General features: G+C 32.9%; 2 protein-coding genes across 3 annotated transcripts; one reads left to right on the plus strand and one right to left on the minus strand.

Moving 5' to 3' along the window:
- Nucleotides 1-950: 950 nt before the first annotated feature.
- Nucleotides 951-11,143, plus strand: LOC117928636 (probable ADP-ribosylation factor GTPase-activating protein AGD11). Of its 2 annotated transcripts, none has more exons than XM_034848581.1 (10): nucleotides 951-1,115; nucleotides 1,223-1,334; nucleotides 4,455-4,526; nucleotides 5,821-5,905; nucleotides 7,123-7,198; nucleotides 8,536-8,699; nucleotides 8,784-9,033; nucleotides 9,511-9,627; nucleotides 9,742-9,837; nucleotides 10,618-11,143. In XM_034848581.1, the coding sequence occupies exons 2-10, from the start codon at nucleotides 1,292-1,294 to the stop codon at nucleotides 10,897-10,899; spliced, it is 1,185 nt and encodes a 394-aa protein (XP_034704472.1). In that variant the 5' UTR covers nucleotides 951-1,115; nucleotides 1,223-1,291; the 3' UTR covers nucleotides 10,900-11,143. The 2 variants fall into 2 exon arrangements, with proteins under 2 accessions (XP_034704472.1, XP_034704471.1); XM_034848580.1 differs by having other exon boundaries at nucleotides 953-1,115; nucleotides 4,449-4,526.
- A 1,978-nt stretch (nucleotides 11,144-13,121) lies between these two features.
- Nucleotides 13,122-14,225, minus strand: LOC117928638 (uncharacterized protein At5g39865-like). The gene has a single exon (XM_034848582.1). The coding sequence runs from the start codon at nucleotides 14,051-14,053 to the stop codon at nucleotides 13,379-13,381; it is 675 nt and encodes a 224-aa protein (XP_034704473.1). The 5' UTR covers nucleotides 14,054-14,225; the 3' UTR covers nucleotides 13,122-13,378.
- Nucleotides 14,226-24,208: the final 9,983 nt, after the last annotated feature.

Consider the following 24,208-nt stretch of genomic DNA (forward strand, 5'->3'; position numbering starts at 1 on the left):
TTAGGCAAGTATTTAATAAATCAGCTTAATAATAAGTTAACGACTTAATTTATATAAATTTTGAATTGTTTTTTAATATAATATTATATTTAAATAAGAATAAGTTAATTATTTTAACTTAATATTTAAAGTTATTTTTTAAAAAATTTAGTTATGATATTAGGTTATTTTAATTAATATATTTAATTTATTTAATAATTTAAATTAAGTCATTAAATTATTTTGCTACATACCATCGTAATCTAAAAATCAATTTTATAAGATATAGACTTTCAAATATGTTCTAACATTTCAAAAAACGGGGAAGAATCACTTTTATTTTGCCTTCATGGATTAATGGGTGGAAGAGAACTCATAAATTTTCAAATTTTTTTTCTATTTTTTTTCTATTTTTTTTTTATCAAAAACTCTTTCAAAACATTAGCTAATAAGTGTGAAATCAAAGGAAAAAGTCGAAATGATCTTTTTTTAAACAATTAATATTTTTTAACAAAATTATCTAAATAAAATTCTCATTGAAATTGAAAGGAACTTTCAACTCTTTAGAAGTAAATTTAATATGATTTAAATTTTTTTAACAAAATGTTTTAAATTAGCTAAAATTTATTTGAAGATAAAATATTCGAAATTTTTAATTAATTGAAAATTAATAATCGAATCAATTTTCCTGATGAAAAAAAAAATCTCAAATTTTGCTTGATTTATTTCTATCTTTTATTTATTTATTTTTAATTTTTACGTTTTAAACGAGAGTGTATTACACGCGCTATGGCAGCGGTTGGGATACAGAAGTGCTCCAGCATTGATAAACCAACCAACCAACCAAAAAGCTGGGTCATTCCCAAAATCCAATGTCCACCTTGACTTTTTTGGTGGCATTTATATTTTATTAAAAAAAAACTGAAAAAAAATGGTTGGAAAGAAAAAAAGCCAAGTTCTGATTCTTCTCATCATACCCATATCATTATCCTGAATCTTGGCTTTGTTTCTTTCCCAAATAATTCCATTATCCAAATACAAATTATATTTAAATTTCCTTTTGGGTGGCACAATCCATTATTGATAATCAATTCATCTCCAACTTCAATCAAAGGTTTTGTTTTTTCATTGTATTTGTGAGTACCCTTTTCAAATTTAATGCTCTGTTCATCCTCTGTTCCTCATGTTTTGTATTATGAATGTGTTTTGATATCTGGGTTGATTTGGATTTTGCTGCATACAGAGGAACGATGGGTATATTCAGATTTTAGCTGTATTTGATGACCTGGGTCTGAACGCTTGGGGCCTCAAAATGCCCACACGGCAAGACAATACAGATTCCAACAATGGTTCTGGTAAATTTCTCTGGTTTTTATTGTAAATTTTATGCCTAAGTTCTTGATTATTTGTAAAAATTCAATTTCCCTCTCTTGTTTTGATGTATGTATAATTTTGGCAAATGAATTCATATACCGATTGGTAGAAGGGTACAAGGAAGGTTAAGAGCTGATGGGCTTGTTTTTTTCCTTTAATTAGTTTTCCCATATTTCTGTGAGAAAAAGAATTTTTGTGGTGTGGGATAGAAGGCTATGATTTCTGTTGCTAACCCTGAAAAGTTACAGAAAGGAACTATGATTATAGAGTTTGTCTGCAAAACAAAATTGATAAATGGGTATTGGCCAAACCAGGATTGTTGTTTTGGAATTGGGTGAATTTGGGAAAATTAGTTTGAACATAAGTTTCAAAATTATGATAATTTTTCAAAAGGAAAATCAATATATATATATTAGAATTGAATAAAAATAGGATAATTATAGTGAAATAGATGAACAAGGTTTTATAATGTAATTTGTTGGTTGCAAATTATCTGGTCTTGTATTTGCAGTTAAAAATAATGTCATCCAACAGCCAATTGATGTTGTTTTGACTGTTAGACCAACAGTTAAAGAATTGGCAAAAGCATTTTTTAGTTTTGGAAATGGTTTAATTTTATTAGTTCTTTGAGGAAAACTGTGACAAGCCTACAATTAGTTTCTCATAATTTAAACTGCAATTGTTCACTTTGTACTTTTGTCAGCGGAGCACCAAACAGAGAACCTAATCGTGACTCTCTGGTGGTCCCTGAGTTTTTAGGCTTTTTCTTGGCCATGTTTCTATGATAACAAGAATCATATATCCCTCATTCTTTAGATATGTAAGTGAAAGGCCGGGGTCATAAATTCATTAGTGGAAAGTGGAGTTTGGGGTGGTTCATGCAGTTCACTGAATCATGGTGGAGATTTATGGACTAGAAACTAAGATCATACCCTGAAAGCGTAGAATTTTAAACTGCTTGAGAGAAAGAATATATGATTCTTTTTTTCTTTTAATGATGAAACGAGTAAATGATAGAGATACGGATGGAAAACAGTATATATCTGTTTTCCTGACTATGGGTTGAGACACTCCAAATTAGATGAATATGATGGGTCTAAGTGTTTTTTAACAATCTTTTACCTCATATGCTTCAAGACCAGATAAGATAGCTTGCCATGTTGGGAAAAGAAGCTGGAAGACTGGAGTGATATGGGAAGATAAAGAGATCAGTGGATTAGCCTTTGGTATGGGAGACAGCTGACTTTCAATGGAGATATTAAGATTTTTTCCAACTGAAAATCAATTGTTAAACCAATTTTAGGTATATAGAATTTTGAGATCAAATCTTTTATATCAGTTCCTTCCGAGATTGACATCAGAGATTGCCCAAATTATGTCCATTGGGTGGAGGAGGTATGGAGGGGTGGGGAGGGTGGAGAAGGGGAGGAGGGGCAGTGGTGCTCTACAAACCTTTTTTGCCCATCTCTTGTTGATGAGGGTAGGTATGACATTGTAGCTTCTATTTTGACTCCCTTTGTTTATTATGAATACTACATGTTAAAAGTTAATCATGCGGGGCAAGTCTGATGCATTGTGAGATTCAAACTTAACTTATGTGGAGAGTGATGCGTGTTTTGGTTGAGCATTTAGGTTGGATAACATTCAGAATAGGTTAATTTTATAACCTTGTTTATTTTCCGCTTTTACTGTGTTTTGTACCTCGGATTTATTAATCTGTTTCAAGGACCTCGATTTGATAAGCTGGTTCTTCTTTTCATATCAATAGTTGAACCAACTCTACTGCCTAATCTCTGAATATGAAATAAACAATCCCTTTGCTTTGTTTTTACCTTCACTACTGTGTTTAAACATGCCACCACAGCTTATATTTTTCTGACTGTTATGTTATATACATACTGTCCATTTCTGCTCCCTATGCCTCCATGTACATATCCTCAATTCATTTTCTTACTCATTATGATTGTTCCCCAAGAGACGGGGCTGGCGGGGATCAGATTTTGCTAGTTCAGCCTCTGTTTCGAGTCTTCATTACCTGTTGAAGGATTGCAATAGGCATCCTCTATTGTTTACTCCTCCAACATAAAAGGTTTGCTTGTCTGCCTGTTTCAGCCTCTCAGTTATTTATTCTTTGGTGTGGATTGCCAATGAGCACATTGCAATTAATTTGGTTGAGACATAGCCATGTCCCTGATCTTTGGAAGATGAACTTCGTACATGATCTTTTATTGCTCTATTAGATCTTTTATCAATGTATTTATCCATTTAGTTTAGTTTAATGTTACCATTGCTGTCATGTTGTCTCTTCTCCATGTAGCATAGACATGGATACAAGAAAGACACAACAATACCTAGACATTGACAGGGCAAACTATAGTTCACTAAAAGACCCATATATACTCAACTATAATATTAATTAACACATGTGGCAACTTGAAGAATTTTTGTTAACTTATCGTACATTCTGTAATTAACTTATGATTATTGGTAGTCTTGAAAGCCGAATGCTACTCTTTGAAATGAAATTTGTTGAGGGCCACTTTGGTTCAAGTAATTAAAGCCATTAATTTTACACTATTCTACATAAAGTTTCTCTCACTTAATAAGTTTTATTCCAAATTATCCATACTTTATTAATCATGAGAAGCCTAGTGTTGTTTTGAACCCCACCGTACCTTAAAGTTATTAGGCTGTTTCATTAGTGTATCCCAGTCATACCTGGAAAGTACCCAATTTCTCAAATTACGCTTCATCATGACTGGCCCTCAAATCTCTATAATAATGTCAGTATGGTATCATGGCTGGAACATTTTTTCTCTAAGTCAGGTTTTATCTTTCTGAATCTTGTTAGTTATCAAAGTATTGGTGTTTCTCTCAGCAACATGGTTAAATTAGTTTTCATTTGACAGCATCCTGATGTTTCTGGTCCTGATCTTGTATGATTTAGACCGCTTGTTGTTTATCTATCCTCAATGAGTATTTTACTTTTGAATTATGACTTACTTTTAGTAAGCAAGAGATAAAAAGTGCTTATGATGTTAAACTTTTTATGAAAAATGATTGGATTTTCTTAAAAGATGTTGTTGGATTTGTAGGAACAGGGTCTTCCCTACTGGACCTCTTACGTTCAGACATCTATTGGAATTGTCGAAAGGAAGGACAAACATCTTCTGGTATCTTGAGCTTAATATTTGAGTCTATTGTTTTAGTTGTTACTCTTTTTGGGCAATAAGTGATGGCTGTTTTAGTATTTCAACTTGATTTCACTTTTGCATGTACTAATAATCTATCTGATCTGGTTTGCATTTCATGTTACAACTAAACAGTGATATTCTAAAAGTAACTGTGAAACATATGATACATAAAGACTTAAGGTTACTAATTACCAAGAAATCACTTAATCTAATTTCCTAAAAGATTTCTTTGCTTGAAGGTTATCACATTTAATTTCAACTGTAGAGAAGCATATTTATCCTATATATTTTGGTATTTTCCTGCAGAAGCACACTTGATCGATTTTCCTCGAAAAGGGAATAATTCAACGCCATTTATGGTGATATTTACTTATGATTTTTGTTGAACCTTAGCATGCAGCATATATAATACTGCCTTCTGTAGTAAACTATGGGGTTAATAAGTTTGAAACATAATGCCTACCAGTTCATAGTTGTAATGAACCTCCACATTGAATGCATAGTTCTAGGAGCAATCTCCAACCATATCTCAAGAAAAAGCTATGTATTGAATGCATTAGTTTAATGACCTCCAAGTTTCTTTTCCACTTGTATTTTAGTTTTATAAGCAGGAGAGACGAGTAATCCTAAATTAGATTTCAAAAAACTATAAACAAGTTTATTAAAAAGTGTATTTGTCGAGGATATCCGGCCTACATGTATGAATATAACACTTACAGAAATATGTATGCCTATCATGAGCATTTAATTATTTTGGTGAACCAATAAAATTAATGGTTGCTTTTCTTATGTAGTGGATCTTCATTCATCTACATTATGAATGTGAACCAATGCCCATTAGATGTTCCCTTTCTTTTCTTTTCTTTTCTTTTCTTTTTTGTAATTCTTGAAGATGGTCATCCAACCATTTTGACATATAATCAAATGAATAATGAAGGGTTAGTTCCCTCATCTTGTGTAGGTTAATCAGTAGCTTCCATCAATTTCTAACCATTGAACTTCTGATCATTACTTGCTTGCTTGTTACTTTCATAAATCATTCCTATGCTCAAAATTATCTTTATGGTCATCTAGTGTTGGTAAATGCTTGTCTTACCATATGTGTTTTCTATAGAGCAATATTCAATCTCCATTACTTACAACTACTATCATATGGCCATAATATCTGAAATGCTGGTTGAAGAAATATATCTCCTTTGATGTCTCTTGGAAGCTTTGACTTAATAAAGTTAAGATGACCTTGCCTATATTCTCTACATTTTTCATTGATCAGGTCCACGAGGAAGGTTGGAGAATCTTTTGTGTCAATCAGGAAATAACATTTGTGCAGATTGTGGATCTCCAGATCCAAAATGGGTGTAAGTATTCTGTTTACTGGTGAGTGAACCAGGAATTTTTGCTTATGATATTTTTGTCTACTGATGATAATGGTCAAAGTGAACTATTGTGAGAAATTTGTACCAAATTCATATAAGATAAAAGGTAAAGACTCTGATCATATGCTTTTGACCATGAAATAAATAATACAAATGTGACATATTGAATATTTGAGAACTGGCCCCATGGATCATATCATCCATGGACGTGGACTGGTGGAAATCATACTGTAAATGCTTACATATCTTAAAGAAACTTTAACCAAAACTTCTAGCAGCAGAATTTTAACATTCAATGCAACTAAATTATTAGCACCTCATTTCAGGAGGGTAGCTAAGTTGCCTAGAATTTTGTTGTGCGTGATGTATACTGAAACTGCCTAGGAATCTAAGGGTCTCTGAAGGTACATGGGATTAACTTGAAACAGAAATCTGAATTTGATCTCGTGTGGATCAAAAAATACATAATTTATCGAAAGCCCTACTGATCACCATGTCAGTAATGTAAAAGTACATCTGCAAATAATCCAGCCGAACTAGTAGGAATTAGGCCTAACACGATTCCTAGTACCTGTACTTGGTCTGCTGTCCTGCCCAAGCCTGGTTGACGAAGGGGTCTGGGGCATAGAATGAAAAAAGAATTGCTGATTCGGCCATGCATGCTGTAAGTACTGATTCTATTGTTTGTAATAAAAAATAAGTGAGGCTGTTCCATTTCCATGTCAAAACCCTTGTATGGTTTCTTTGTTTTCTTGATAAAAGAGAAATATGAGCAATATTAGTTCAAATGTACATCTTGCATTACCTAATCACTGTTCAAAGTTTTCCAAATCTTTTGCTACATCATTGTGGCCCTCAACATATTCTCTTATTTGTTTCCATTTAATATGCTGCATATTACAAATGTAACAGAGCTAGTAAAATGGATTTGTTTTTCTCCTATTTTGTATTTGATATGTCATCTAATTGTGGATATATTTCTCTAATTTGAAAGCAAACTCAAAATTTTCATTTCGGTTTGTTAAGATTAGGGAACATGTGTAATATAAATGTCAAGTAGCTCTCCTTATTCTTATGTTTATTGAAATAACATTCCAAATCAATCTTCCTTGGTGTATACATGCATTTACATAAGTTTCTTCATTGCTCTGTGCCTATTCAACTTATACTGCATTGTCGTCATTTCATTTGAATATCAGATCTGTAAGTCTTGGAGTATTTATTTGTATCAAGTGTTCTGGTGTACATAGAAGCCTCGGAGCACATGTCTCAAAGGTACTGTGTCCAAAGTATTCTTCTTAAGCTCCTATCTTATAATTTTTTAATTTCTAATTATATTCAACTAACATAATGTCACAACTGCACATAATGGCACTAATTAGGCATTTTAAGACCTTCAGAATTCTGTGTGAGGAATTCTTCCTTTCTAAAGAACAAAGAAAGAGGCAGATGACATAAAGAAGTGATCAATCATGGAGAGGCTGATGATATAAGGAAGTGAACAATCATGGATTCAGCTTTTTCCTTCCAACAGTCTTGGCTTCTCATAAACAAGGGAAAGACCTTTGTACATGTTGAATTAAAAGTAAAACCTTCATGATAGCTATGGAATACACTTAAGCCTTAGTGGAATTATGGGATCATGGGGTGTACTGTTCTCACATGCATACGAGACTAAGTTGGTCAAATCTCTTCTTTCATTACAGAAAATATTTTTGGAACCTGTTCTCTCTGCTTTTTGAGTTTTTATTCATACCTTCAAGAAAGTGAAACCCTAGCTTTTGCTACCGGAAGAATCATTTTCTTTCAACAGCCTGTACCCCATTGCTGACATGAGGGTCAGTCTCTTCGACAGCCTCAGTCTTCTTCCTCCTGTTTCTTGGCCTCTCTGCCACCATAGTTTCACTTGTCTCTATCCTCTCTGTCTTCTTGCTTCCTCTAGCTTGCTATCTCTGCTTCCATTTCACTTGTCTCTATTTCTGCTTCTAGAGGAAAATAATCACTTATTGATAATTGTTGGATATTGGTTATCGTATCCTAGATAGTAGGGTGACATCCACCTGCTACTTGGAGACAGTCTTCCAGGGGTGGATCTGCTCTTAATGGAAGTGTTTCACATGCCCAAACCAACAAGTCTTTCCATCTCTTTATAGTTTCTATTTGTTTTATGAGTAGTATCTTACCATTATTTTCCTACATCAAGCACATCTTGATGACAGTTTATCAGTTAAGCATCCTGTGATTGGAATATGAGCATTTATAGATTCTGTATCTGTTACAAGAACACTATAAGAGCTACCTAAAAACCTATTACAGTGTAGCCTTGTTTCCCTATCTCTTTTGTGACAGGATTTAAGAATATCAAGTAAATGCCATGTTGTCTTAATCTGTCTGTTTGCTTTGTCAGCACAGTTTCTGTAAGGCAACATAAAAAACCATAAGGCTGAATCTGCTGCTCAGTCCAGCATGAGGGCCAGATGGTTGATACTAATATGAAAACCCTATTTGATCTATAAATCAGGAGTTGAGTAATATTCATCCACCAAAATGTATCATAAAGTTTTCACGCTTGTATAACAAATTTCTACATTCATATGATGCTTATGATGCAGGTTTTATCAATTAAGCTAGATGAATGGACAGATGAACAGGTTGATACGTTGACGGGTATGGGTGGAAACAATGAGGCAAACATGAAGTATGAAGCTTCCATTCCGGACTACATCAGAAAACCAAGACCAGATTCCTCTACAGAGGAACGCTCTGATTTCATTAGGTATTACTATTAATACACTTGGCATAAATTTCTAATGGGAACTTATACCATGCTGAATCAGAAACCCACTTCTTGAATACTCAGGAGAAAATATGAGATGCAACAATTTTTCAACTCTGATGAACAGATGTTCTGCCCCTTTCCACCTCAAGGTTTGTGCTCACCATCCTCCCAAGGTGGTTCTTCAAGCAATCAGTCTGGTTTACCCCTAGAGAAGAAGCACTATGAGAAACAGACGACTACCCATCGTCTCCATGGACTTGGGCTGGCATTTCGCAATAGTTGGAGAAGAAAAGAGCCTGAGCACAAGCCTGTCAAGAAGAGCAGCTCATCGGTAATAATTTTGTATGATCAAGGCTTTATTTTTATCAGCTGGCTCAAGGGGTGTTTGGATTTGCTTTCATTTTTACTTCAATATGCTACTATAGAAGTGTGCTCTGCTAAATTTGCTGCAAAAATCCATTTTCATTCCAAAGGTTGTTTGAGAACAAGAACAGCATATTTCTCAGATTCCTTCAGTTCTACTTGGGCTTTTACCAGGGAAGAAACTGATGTGTCTGGCAACTTTTTGATTGCTAACTTGAATTAGGCTTCTTGGGGCTTCTCTTCCTTGAGATGATACTCTCAAAGGTATTCTTTGTGGAAACCGTGTTTTATGAAACATGAGACAAACTAATTAATGGTATTCCATGTTGCATTGATGATATACAAACTAAACACATGCGAGCATCAAAATGTATCACCAAGTCATCACCTTGGATGGCAATTTTGCATCAATACTAAATCTTATACTCTTGTTGTACTCCTACAGGCAGGCATGATCGAATTTGTCGGATTGATAAAGGTCAATGTGGTCAAAGGCACCAACCTAGCTGTCCGTGATGTAATGACAAGTGATCCATACGTTCTCCTTGCATTGGGACAACAAGTGAGCCTCTTCTCCCACTGCACAGAACTGATCAACTTTCTTATTATTATTACTAAATTGAAAATGAAAGGTATTGTGTCAATAATGAAACTTACTTCACATATCTTGTTGCAGTCGGTGAAGACGCGTGTCATAAAGAACAACCTTAATCCAGTATGGAATGAAAGGTTAATGTTGTCAATTCCAGAACAAATTCCACCATTAAGAGTGGTACGTTTGCCTCTAATCTCTACATGTATAAAATGCATACGTATGAAATTAAAACACGACTAAAATATTAAAAATCCACATTTACCTGTCCTTGCTCTTCATCTAATATATGTGAACCGTATCATAGCATGTGCTACTTATTCAGGTATATCACTGCATTAGTCCTACCATATGATCTGAACTAGAGTCTGCAAAATGACTGTATGGGGAAGAACTATTAGAGGCTATGCACGGGAGTGGAATGGTTTTTGCTAGGGGTCTGCACTTGAGCTCAGAAGATAAGATTCAATTTATTCTTGGTCATTAGTTATTAGAGACTAAAACTGAACTTTGTCTTTGTATGGCACAAAGTAATTGATAAAAACTAGCCCTCCATCCTCTTCTGCACATGGTAAACTCCATTTTCTTCTGTTTATAACATTAAACATTGGTTAGATGCTGTCAGAACAAGGGCTGGACATAGAAACAAGCTCTCTATGACAGTTTGCCTCTACATTCTGCTACCATGGGGACGTCTCTCTAACCAGTAGCATTAGATCAATAAAAGATTAGAATGCTTAGAAGCCGGTTGGTTTGATGAACTTCCAAGAATTTTGATTATAGCTTATTGGGGTTACCAGTGAAGTATATTACTGGTGAATCAAGGGGCCTTTTGCCTACAAACTTCTCAAGATTGCATATTTTGATTTTCATTTTGGTTGAACCCCATTTTGTCATATATTTATACAGCATGGCAACCATCAATTACATTAAAAACTTGTTGGGAATTATGGCTTGCAGTTTGTGTATGACAAGGATACTTTCTCAACCGATGATTTCATGGGGGAGGCCGAGATTGACATCCAACCTCTGGTTTCTGCTGCCATAGCCCACGAGAATTCCACGTTAAATGAACCAATGGAATTCGGCAAGTTGGTAGCAAGCAAAGAAAACACCCTGGTAAAAGACAGTATCATAAGCCTGACAGATGGGAAGGTGATGCAGGACGTTAGTCTCAAACTACAGAATGTCGAAAGGGGAGTGCTGGAGATCGAGCTTGAATGTGTTCCTCTTAGTCAATAGCAGGCACAGCGAATTCCCAGAAATGTAACCGATCCATATGATGCCAAAATTCCTGGAAATGTTACTTGGGGCCTTGCCATGCATTTCCATCCTGATAGTGGCTCTATTTTGCTGTAATCCTTGTTCTCATCTTTAAGACTATTGAGGAATTTTACAATATGTCAGTCACAAGAGAATGTGTGGATCCACTTGTATTATATTATGTATCAACAAGCAAGGTACAAAAATCTTGGCGATGCTGGAACTGCCTGATGAGATTATATCATACAGACATGGAAAAGCAGGCACAAGACCTGAGAAAGAAAAGAAAAAAAAAAGCAAATACCTTTCATTCCTCTAAAAAATTTCAGTAACATAGTAACAGTGCTTTTGTTTGATAGCTAAGAGGACGACAAACATTGAATTTTGGCAGAATGAACAAAAGTTACGGCACCGTTGTGAGAGATTCTAATGAGTGTCCTTTTCTACTTCTTGGTAAATGAACAGAGCCTGTAGAGTCCCTCAACATGGAAAATTTGGGAATTGGATAGACCTGGGTAACAATCAACATTTTGTTGATGGAGACATAACTCAACTGGAAATAATCCAGTCACTACCAGTATGGAAATGGGTTAATATGTCATATCCTGAATGCCCGGATATCTGAACAACCCATGTTCTAGATTCTGGTTCCAGAAAAAACCCAAGCAGAAAACCAAACCCCTACAACTACTAGGCCAAAGAAACAAATAGAAAAGGAGATATTCAAGGGGAACATCAATTTCTCCACCTTGATTGAGCCTTCTGATCTGATATAAGGGGTTTACAGCCACAACAAGAAATTCTAGAGCAATTGTTATGAAGGGATATGAAAAGAAAACCACCTTGAAAATGTGGTAAAAGGTGTTAAGGTAGGATTATGTTCCTCCTATTCATCAAATCTAAAAACAAAATACAAAGGCAAACGGACAATCTTTTATTTCATAATGAGGGAAGAAGAATCCAGCAAAATGTTGTTAAATCATCTATTAAAGATAATTCATGATTTGACAAAAGCACTTTGCATAGATGGATAACTAGAGATAATAATCAACTGAACTTTGACAGGGACAAGATGCAAGAATCAAGTTAAAGGATAAACTCAGTCCCTGTTCAGAGGAAAAGGGGGAATTTTAAGAAATCAGACATCCTCATTGAGTTCATCAGGCTACAATTTACAACAAAATTTAAATAAAAAAACAGGAAAAAATGTCTGGCAAAATCAAGGAAACATGAGCCAGCTCGTGGACTGCCAACAATAAGCAATAAACAAATGTTAATAAATCGGCTAGCAATTTGCAAAGCAGTTCTACAACAAAATTAGGATAGAGTCCCTCCATAGCAAAATCATTAAATTTATGGACAAAATAAACCTAAAAACATACCCATCAAAAAATAAAAATAAAAATATACCTAAAAACATTATTCCAAACAGTGAGAAGAATCCAAATGAAGGAAGGTGTAACAGAAACTTCAACTTGCACTTCTTATACTTTTTTGCAAAAGAGTGTCATCTTAAAATTTGACAGAAAAGGGGAAAAAATAACATCTGACAATAAAATTTGAGATGAAACCCAAATTCCAGTGAACACAATACAATTATGAAAACTTTTGCCCTAAAAAATTTAGGCATCTAAGAAGAATTAGGACTCAAGACATGACACAACTCAGCAAGAATTTGCAAACTGAAGCAAACCCATAATTATGCCAACTGATGAAGAGAAGTCAAGCTAAGGGGTGAGAGCAAAAACCCTAGATAAACATGTTCACAACATTCACTGAATTAGGAGTAAGCTGCCTTCATTAAATTCTCACCACAAGCAGCAAAAGACATGCAGCCCATGGCAGTTCCTCATTCAAGGCATTTCTTACATCCTGATTTAGAAAAATCATACCAAATACATATAGAACAGACTTACACTACTATGAAGATGAAAAAACTCTTGCAATTTACAATCAATATATTTGCAACAGTTCTATATCTGATAATGTATGCTTGTATTTCTTAACGCCATTCATAGAGATCATGACGACAAAGCCTCAAACAGATGAATCTGCTGCAGCAAATTGATACTAGATGTATAGAAAGAATCAAATTTACATCCCCACGAAGATGGAGAAACAATCAGACATGAAGTACAGAAATTGCAACTTTGTGTTCAACAAACATTCCCTTTATTTAATAGTATTGATCACAGAGGTGGTGAAAATAAAACCCCACAATTCATGAAAAATGTACATTGACAAAGTGAAAATCCAATGACTCCAATGAGATTTTGAATCCAAACCATGGGCAAACATATTTCTATATACATTCAGTGATACTACACTCATTAGTATTGATCAATCAGAGAACACCAAAATATAAGAACCAAAGCACTTTCACCCATATAGAAAAGAATTCAAGAACAACAATCGGGACATCGAATCAATCCATTCTCATTGCACTCCAAGCATCTCTTCAATAAGCCTTCATCCTCATCAAAACCTTCCTGCTTCCACTGCAATCCATACATGGAATAAACCTCACATCCCCACAACTCTCACATACATACCCAGGTGCCCTAATGGGAAAGCCCTCAAGAATCTTAGCCAATTCACCAGTTTCATAAAGCTGCTTCACCACATCAGCCCCGCCCATATACTTCCCCCTAATAAACACCTGTGGCAAGCTCACATTCTTTTCTCCCAACACACATTGCAACTCTTTCCTATAGGCAGAGTCCATAGATATGTCTCTCTCGTCCACCCAAACCCTAAATGCACGAAAAATCATCCGAACTGCATAACAATCCTCGTAAGTCCTCCGAATTCCCCGCAAACTAGTGAAATACACCACAATTCGATCTTCAGCGCCTGGTAGCCCAATCCAATGATTGCCAGAAAGGGAAGAAACCCTCAAATCAGTAGTACCGAGTTTCGAGGCCTTCAATTTAGTGGGTGATTGTGATCGTGATTGTGGTTGCGACTGGGATTGTGAATCGTCCGCCTTTTCAAATAAACTGCAGAGCTTCTTTACCTTCCCCTTGATGGAATTTCCAGTAGAAATCACCGATTCGAAGGAATTGTAGAATTTCCTCATGGATCCGCTCCGGTCAAGCTGAGGAGCCTCGATGGGGGCTTCGCGCACAGTCATAGAGCGACCAAAGAAGAAGGGCCTGGACTTGGATTTCCGAATGATCCGAAGCTGTTTCCAAAATCCGCCATCTGGGCCCTCTAGGGTTAGGTTAAGGTTTCAAAGAAATAACAGAAAAATGATCCTGACCTTTTAATTCAGAGCTAGGCTTCTGCAGGTGAAGACCTGAACGATCTATGGCGTCGAATTCCGAAGGTTTGAGATGATTGGTCAAAGGAGGGGTGATCGGCGATGGATGGAAGACGATTAATTAGGAGGGCGAAATTTGATGGAACGGTGGTGTCAGAGAGAAGGGAGGTTGCTTTTGCTGAAATGAAAAGCAAAAGCCTAAGTTTTATTAAGAGAGGAAGAGGGAAAGAGATGTGATGACGTCAGCATCATCGCCGACTTTGAAAATACGCGGTGCCTTTGGCCCTTTCCTCCTCCCCCTTCCCTCTTCCCCCCTTCCCCTTTGCTTGTTTGAATTTATAATTTTAAAATTATTTATTTCCTTTTTTAATATTATTTATTTTTTATTATGATTAAAATAATAATAAAAAAAAAAATATATATATATATATTATATATATATATATATATATATATATTATTTCGTAAATCTCAGTATAAGAATAGTCTAAAACACACGTGATTCATGTCGTCAGGGCCTTGTTTGGATATTAATTTTTCAAAACGTTGCAGCATGTTAAAGATTGGGGAGAAATTTTAATTTATATATATATATATATCATCAAATAAATTTTTAATGGTATTATCGATTATATATATAAAAAGACTTAAATTTCAGGGTATAATCTTGCAACAACTAATAATGGGTAAATTCAAGTATCATCCAGTTAGGAAGAAAATTTAATATATATCATAAAATAATTTTTTTATGGTTTTTTATCTTTTTCTATTCATTTTTAAATACCTTCTTTTATTTATCTTACTATAAAATAGCGAAGAAAAGGCAACTTTGCTAAAAAAAAAAATTGCCAATGAGGAAAAAAAAAGAGAAAAAAATCTACATTTAAAGTACCCATTCTTTGTTTAATGATGTGAATAAGGTTATAAAAAAAAAAAAAGGAATTTAAAATTTTATTAATATTTATGGAAATTAAATATTTATTTTTCTTCCCTTTGTTTTACTTCCATAAATTTCTCTCCCTACCTTTCATTAATTTCTTTATATTTTTGTTTCCTTTCATTTGTACAATTATCATATAATAAAAATTCAATTTTTATTCAAATAATATCAATCATAAACTATGATCCAATATCAAATAATTTTTTAAAAGAATTTTGTTAAAAATAGATGGAAAATTGGTATGATTTGGACACATAAATATCATAATATTAAATAAAAGCCAAGTTATTGTTGTGTGTACATGAATTTCTTTATTCAATTTTGACAAAATCTTATTCAAAGGGGTTGTTTGATATTTACACATAATTTATGGTTTTAATTATTTTTGGAAAAAAAAGATTAAATTGCCACATAGATGAAATTGTAAAATTGTCTTTAAAGTTACTAAAAAAATCCAAATGATTTAGAAAAATAAAATTTGATTTCTAAATTAGAGAGGAAAAAAAAAGGAAATAATAGGAAGGAAAATAAAATTAAAAAAGAAAAAAAAAAAAAAAAAAAAAAAGGAGGTTATGAGAGAATGGATTCCTAGCCTATTAACAAGTCAAGGAAGGTTGAGAATTGAGATGGTTGATGTAGCTGAAGGCCCACCACTGACACTGAAGGGAGGTTTAAGAATGGCCCTGAGAAGACATGAATGTGGGCATCAATGGGCCATCACTCCAATTCACCAAACCCCAGAGACATGGCAACCCATCCATATTAATCTTTCAACCATTCATTATTTACTTTACCTCCCCTGTACTAATGACAGCCTAATTTATGCTAAAATTGAAAATTTGACAGCTACTCTCATTAAGTTTCTTCATACAAGGTTCTTATATGTAGTAGGTTAATCACATGCAATGGTGAATTTGTCAATAATGTAAGGGAAAGTGGAGTAAAGTGAGAGGTGTCAGAAGGTTGGGGAGAGTTGTATTGAATTAAAGAGAGCACCAGGAGAGCTAGAAAATCTTCTTACTTTGTTTAACAGGAGACGAAGGTTTTTTATGATACTCTAAAATAGTAACATCCATGTTAATAGATCAATGATGATATGAAAGTTTTTGGAGATGACACATCCCAAAGATACAAGTCTCCCTCTATTTCTTTTTAGTTGAGATGGGTTGTTGCATATTAATTCCACTTGAAGAATTTTTGATTCCAACTACCAAATCAAGACCGTCAAACCAATCTCAAGATGTTTAAGTGTAAAAAATCAATTTCACCATTAATATACAACAAGCCCATTTTGATCCCCCAACCCTATTCTTGATTCAAGTAGGTAAGTGAGCATTCATGTCTCGTGATAACCCAAGAACTATGTTTAGAAATTGGCGCCCAAAGTCAAATAATATAACACTATGATGTAAGAGTTATATGAGAGGATTTGTCTATATATTGAAGATCAAGAATGAGACGTGCTACGTATCAACGTTATGGGAGAGTGATCTTGAAGATGTAATATTACATACAATGACATGTGACATTTCGTAATTAGTCGTCCTGTGATGGAACCCACTTGACGTATATAAATATATGATTTGATATGACTGGTCCAGATAGATTTTATAAAATAAAACATGAACAAAGTTGCATCGTTCTTTCTATATTAATCACGGCATATCTAGAATACATAAAAATAATTTTAAAATTATTTTATAGTATTCGAAAATCACTTTTTGTGATAATTAATTAAATATGAATATGTAGCCATATAAGTTCTATTTATTTATAAATAAAATGATTCTTTCACTTTCGTGATTGAGTTTCATTTCCTTGTATACAATCTCATTTATTTATATTTAATTCTCATTTCTATTATAATTTTGTTCATCCGTTCAAATTTAATCACATGGTTTAAGGCCAATATTTAAAATTAGGTATGATAATAAAGATGTATCATAGACTTTTTTGGAACTATATAAAATTACCAACAAAAATCCAAAAGAAACTTCACTGAAGTCTTTGTTATGGTAACTCTCTTGACTTGGTCTTTATTGTTACCCTTGGATGGATCTGAGCTTTGCCTCTTTGGGGCTTGCCTGGTGTTTTTTGAACTTGATTGTATGTTTTGGCTACTTTGTTTGAAAAAATTGGTTCCACTAACCATAAAAATTAGACCTAAAAGCAATTAAAGATAAGGACAGGAGTGGTGGTTGTAGTTAGGGTAGGAAAAGGAAAGGGAAAAGTATGTTTTGGGCTGAAAGGTTTGGTAGTAAACCATTTGTCCAGAGTATTGCTATCAATAAAATGAAAAGAAAGAGAAATCTTTTAGTTGGCTTGTCTTTTCATGCTTCAAAACTCATTTGTATTTTGTACCAGGATGCTTATGAGACTATCTGAACTGACAATATATATACATAGTTCTCCCTGAATTCTTCATGTAATGAACCAGGTCTATGGATTTGAACTGCAAACTCACTTCAGCCAACTACCCAGGTTGAGCTATAAGCTAATTAACCAACCTCAATCCATATGGCCACCAAAGATAGAGCAGTCCAACCCTCTATTGTTGGGGATATTTCATCCATCAAGTGAGAGATTCTGAGAGATAAGCTGCAACTCATCCTCCATCTGAAAAGCTAGACAAAAGAACATGTTTAAAAGCAAAGCTTTTACTCATTGAAAACTTCCCTTTGTTATGTTCTTTTCAAATGGTTTAAATTACACTATCAATGATACCCTTACTTGTACAAACAATCCTATCTTTCTAAAATATAGCTTTCTCAATCATAGGACACACAAGAAAGATTTATTGTTTTCAAATTTGTACTCATTATTTTTTTAATGATTTTTTTTTTCACATTTTTGAAAGGTTAATGTAACCAAATGATAGTAAAATCTTTTAGTTTAACTCCAGCCAATGTACTAAATTAATAATTTTGTTAAATGCACAAGATAATCATTTTTTTAGAAATCTTAAAGGTTCAAGAAAATATAAATTAATAATTAATAAGATTTATAAAAAAATTGCAAACAAAAAATTCATATAGTGATGAGTAACCATTTACAACTTTTATTTTTCTTAATTCAACTTTTTCCCAAAATCATCACATACTTGAAATCTCTTTATCTTTTAGGATATTAAGTTTTGACATTACCTCTTCCTTTTAAGGGTCTTTCTATTATACAATGAATAACTACCTCTTATTGGATAATGAGGGTTCTATGTATTAACATTCAACTACATTTATTATTTTTTGGCTTTACGAATCATACTTATACAAATGCGATATGGTAAAAAAATATTACTTTTACTAAATTAATAAACATTTTTCAATATAATTAATAAACATTTTTATCAATAAATTAACAAATTATTTATTTATTAATAAATCAATAACATAATAATTTCTCTAGATCTCAAGAATATTATTTTATAGAATTTTTACCATATTATTTTAAAAATCATTTAAAAATATTTTCCTTTGTTTTCTCTTAATCTCAAGAGATTGTTTGTCCACAATTTAGGGTTTCTTTTTCTTTTTCCCCTTTTTGGCTTTCTATGATGCATTTTCAATTAGGTATATTGAAATTAAAAAGTATAGAATATGCTATTTTAGTTTCTAGTAAATAATGAGTTAGCGAGCCTCGTAATAGAATTTTAGGGGTTATTTTGAATGTTATACACTTCTCCCTAATTTCTCATTTGGATTTGGCCATAGACATACTACTCAAATATTATTTCATATCAAAATTTATATTTTTGTGATTGTTCACAATGTTGTTAACCAAATTCTCATTACTTCAACAATTAGTATTTATTCTTTTCTTAGTTGTAATTTGATATTGAATATATGAATTATCATTTCCAATGTAGTTTTTTTTTCCTTGAAACTTGGTTAAAATATAAAGTAGTGCATGATTTTACCCCACAATAATTACAATGTAAAAGTGTGAAATTTCACTCGATGAGCTAAGTCTTCGTATATTTATCTTAATTGTGTAGATTATGTATATAGTTTAATGTATAGAATTTTTAATATGCACTTTTTTATGGTATTTTTATTTGGTTGCTTTTTTTGTCTTCATGCATGAGTCATGTTAACAATTTTAGAATTTGTCAAAACTATATCAATGATTTTAGAATTAAGTCTTCTAGGTCTAAACTAGAAAAGATTGATATGATTAACCCTCTCTTTTATTTATTTGTATTTTAAAAAATAAATAGAAAAAAAATCAACATTCAATTTGAAAGTCCCCATTCTTTGTTTAAAGATGTGAATAAGATTATAAAAACAATAAAAAATTATGAAATTTAAAATTTTTAATATTTTTGGAAATTAAATATTTGTTTAATTTCTTCCCTTTTGTTTTACTTCCATAAATTTCTTAATTTCTTTTATATTTTTTGTTGCATTCCATTTGTATAATTTTCATAATAAAAATTCAGACTATTTTTCCATTATTTCCATAATTTAAACAATTGAATACTCTATAGTTTTGGCTGCTTGATTTTAATTTTGAGGTGAGCCAAATATATATAATAATAGTATGTTAATTTAGTTCTTAAATAATTTTTAAAATTATATCAATCATAAATTATGATCCAATATCAAATAATTATTTTAGTAATTTTTTTTTTTTGAAAAAATAGATGGAAAAACTGGTTTGATTTAGACACATAAATATATTATAATATTAGAAAAAAAAGTCAAGTTATTGTCATTCCATGGATTTCTCCATTGATTTTTGACAAAATCTTATTAAAAGGGCTTATTTAATATTTATACATAATTTAAGGCTATTAAAAAAAAGGATTAAATTGAGACATAGATCAAATTGAAAAAAAAAAAAGAGAGAAAAAGAAAAAAAAGCCAAATGATTTAGAAATGAAAAATCAATTTCTTTATTCAGTTGTAAAGAAAAATATGATTTAAATTCCTATCTGTTATTCTTTTTTCGTAAAGGCTTTGGGATCTAAATTATGGAGAAAAATAATTTAAAAAATACAAAAGAAAAAAGAAAAAAAAAGGGGTTATGGGAGAATGGATCCCTAAGCCTATTAATATGGCAAGGAAAGTTGAGAATTGAGATGGTTGATACAGTTGAAGGCCCACCACTGACACTGAAAGGAAGTTATTGGAGAAAGTGTGTATAGAAATGGGCCTGAATAAGAAGCCATGAATGTGGGCATCAATGGGCCATCACTCCAATTCACCAAACCTAGAGACATGGCAACTCATCCGCATTAATCTTTCAACCAATGCAGTCTTTAGTTCACCTTACCTGTACTAATGACAGCCAAATGTATGCTAAAATTGAAAATTTGACATCTACTCTCATTATGTTTCTTCATATAAGGTTCACGTGAAATGGGGAATTTGTCGGTGGTTAGGGGAAAAGTGGAGCAAAGTGAGAGACGTGAGAAGGTTGGAGAAAGTAACATTGAATAAAAGAGATTAAGGAGAACCAAAAAAATCTTCTTTCTTTATTTGGATTTTCCAAACCTAAGTTCTGATATTGTGATTTTTTCTAAGGATGTTTATAAAAACACACTTTTCCTTTTTATAATATATATCCTAAAATTGTAATTTTCACATTAATAGATAATGTGGAAGTTTTTGGAGATAACATTTATCTCAAAAATACAGTAGTCTTCCTGCTCTTTCTTTTTAACCTTGACGGGCTCTTGCATGTTAATCTCACCTTGATTAATGATTGATTTTAGTCGGTAAATCGATAATTATCATAGTGTCACCTTTCTCCAACAGGTATGATAGGAGTGATCCCCTTGACATTCATTATAGGTAGTTAATTATCTGTCTTATGGGCATCCAAATACCCAAGAGTATGTTTGACTATTGGTACCCAAATTTGCATGATATAGCACTATGGTGCGAGGGATATATGGGAAGAATATGGATTTGTCCATATATTGGAGATGAAGGTCAAGATGCACTATGTCATGTTAGTGGAGACCAACATTTTGTAATTAGTTATCATATGATAGACCGGGCATGGCATATATTAGATGAGTAATTCAATATGCTTGATCATGTGGATTTTACAAAAAATGACATGAACAAAGTTGCATCGCTGTTTTTCCTTTCTTCTATGTAGAAGACATAAAAATAATTTATTTTCTAATATAAAAAAATCACTTTTTTTTGTGATAATTAATTAAACATAGTCATATAACCACATAAGTCTTATTTGTTTATAACTAAATAATTATTTCATTTTCAGGATTGATGTTCCATTTCTTTATTTATTAATCTCATTTATTTATATTTTTCACTTTAAATTTTTTTTTTTTCACAATTCAAATTTATTCACATTAAGGCCAAGATTTAAAATAAGGTATATAATAAAGATGTACCATAGAATTTTCATAATCCATATAAATATTACCAACAAAAATCTAAAAGAAGCTTTCATAAAAATTCTTTGTTCTGCTAACTCTTTTTTATTTAGCAGCTATTGTTATATTATTATTTTTTAAGGAAAAACTTAATAGGTGATTTCTAAAAACTCCCTAAACAAACAATCTAGCAATTAAAGGTAAGGGTAAGACTGGTGGTTTGTAGACTTGTAGTTTGGGTAGGAGAAATGAAGACCGGTGGTCATACATGTATCATCGTGTTCTACAAGAAAGACTTGGACTTTCTTGCTCACCCCACCCCAACAAAAACACAACATAGCAATTTAAAAGGACAGGAGTAGTGGTTGTAGTTTGACTAGGTGAAATAAAGACGGTGGTAGTCCATTTATAAGGACTTTGTTGCTTACCTCACCCCAATCACTTTCTTGCTTTCTAGTGATTTTTTTTTTTTTTGACTTGGGAAGGTGCAAGGATGCTTGTTGGGGGAATCCTAGTTGGTTCTCCATCGAATGGTGTTCCTCTAAGGTATTTGTTTCCAGTCAAAGCACACTCGTTTTCTCCTCTCCCTCAATCCGCTTGGAGGTCAACAAAGAAACAACAGTTTCTCCACAACATCAAAAGATGGCGTTTCACAAGGTTTCTCCTACCATTTGCATTCTTCTTTCAGTTTTACTTCTTTCAACATCAAAAGATTTAACTTCAAGTTCACGGGCATAAAAACAGATCCACCTTATTCATCACCATCAAGGAACCAGCATAAACCAAAACACTACAGGTCTTAACTAATCGAGATTTATCCAACTATGGACTCAAGCAACTCCATCCAATACAAAGTCAACAACATCAAACCCTGTAAAGAAAGTAACAGAGATGAGAAAGGAAGGTAACAGAACTGAGAATGGCAAAGAGATTTTCTGTTTTTTATTTTTCTCTCTCACTATTCTGCTGTTTACAGAGTAAAACCAATGAGCATATGACACATGTACATCTTGTAACCATATAAAACTATCTCTTAACAAACCCAAGTCTAAGAAAAATATCCTAATAACAAAGCATTACAAGATAGTTTTTATTACTATAGTTAGCGGGTCCGAGTTCATTTATATATAGAAAATGCTCAAAGATCAGTTGCAGCCAACACCAATTTAAATCATCTCATTGTTTCCCTGTGGGAAAGCCCTAGTTGTTGATTTCAACCAAAAGGGAAGAACGGAAGAAACCGCAGCTCAAAAGAATCGTCTGTACAATTTTTTTTTTTTTTTGAGAAATCTAAGAAACCAAAGTCTTTAATTAATGCTTTGGAAGAGAAATCCAATCATCCTTCACTATGTGAGATTAAAAATAAACAAATAATAATAATAAATAAATAAAATATTAATGGCATTCCCGTTCATCTCTACATCCACCATAATGTAGATAAAAACAAAAGAAAATTCTGTAGATGGGAAACAAGTCATACAATCATGTTCCAATACATCACTCCAATATTTGGTGCATTTATTACTACAAAACATGGTCTCTCTAGGCCAAATGAGCAATTGATAATCCGACAGATAATGATAATGTTCCAAGTACAAACGTGGAGAAGTTGCAATTGGACCTAGGATAGTGGGATACAAAGTAGGTTATCTTTGTTCTGTGCGCTAGGGTTGCCATCAGGCTCCCTCAGGGAACTAAGCATTAGCCCTAGGGCCTGGTTCAGGATGGAAGGGTTGGGTTACATTTCAGATTTGATTCCATGAACCAAAAAATGGTTACCTGTAAAATGAAAAAGAAACAAAAGGGGCTGTCAAGGCACTCACTGCCTTCCCTTTTGTTCAGAGATCAGGCTTATGCCTAGATTACATTTCCACAAAAATGTCAACTAGTGTATTTTCTTATAGGCGAATATGAAAGCCAAACATCCAAACAATGACAAAATCACACCTGTAGAAAAAAATGAAAGAACAGCCAATTTGGAAGTGATTCGGGTGAGTGCTTTTAGCCATACCAGAAGAGGTTTTATGAGAAGCAGTCAATGCTTAGATATACTTCGGAAAACATTGCTCTGATAGTATTTTTGGTTATGTGTTATCTCACACTAAATACACTTTTAGTATTGATGAATTGCCAATAAGGACATTTAGATTTTATTGCATGTATATTAGGCATCGATTTTAGAATTAAAGAGAACCCCAAATGAGGTGGTGGTATGAACAAGAGACACAATGTTGAGTGGTCCTTCTGACATCTTATTTAATTTCATAGAGAAATCTACTTCCCTTAAAATTGAAAAAAAAAAAAATCAAACATACTATTTGAATCATACTTTACTATAAAAATATTAAGGTGATCCCATGTTATGATACTATAAAAATGGGTAAAAGAGTGTGGTCTCATCACAAGACTCATAAACTACTGGAACTCCAACATTTATACAAAATTATCCACTTAAACACAAAGTAGAGACAACATAAAGGTGATATGAAAAACTCTATAAAATCAGCTTCTAAATATATTGTAAGTGCTTGTATAAGGCCATTGATATGCATTAAAATATCGGGTAATTACGGTACCACTTTTTGCAAATATGGTTGTTTTTTTTCCTCTTGTTGCTTCCTTCTCTTAGGCACAAAGAAAAACCAAGGCAACCCATACTCTCTTTACTTTCAAGGTATATTAAGAACAACCCCAAAGCAAAGGCATATAGGCAATTGATGGAATATAAATACAAAAAATT

This window comes from Vitis riparia, chromosome 13 (assembly GCF_004353265.1).
Source record: "Vitis riparia cultivar Riparia Gloire de Montpellier isolate 1030 chromosome 13, EGFV_Vit.rip_1.0, whole genome shotgun sequence".
NCBI lineage: Eukaryota > Viridiplantae > Streptophyta > Magnoliopsida > Vitales > Vitaceae > Vitis > Vitis riparia.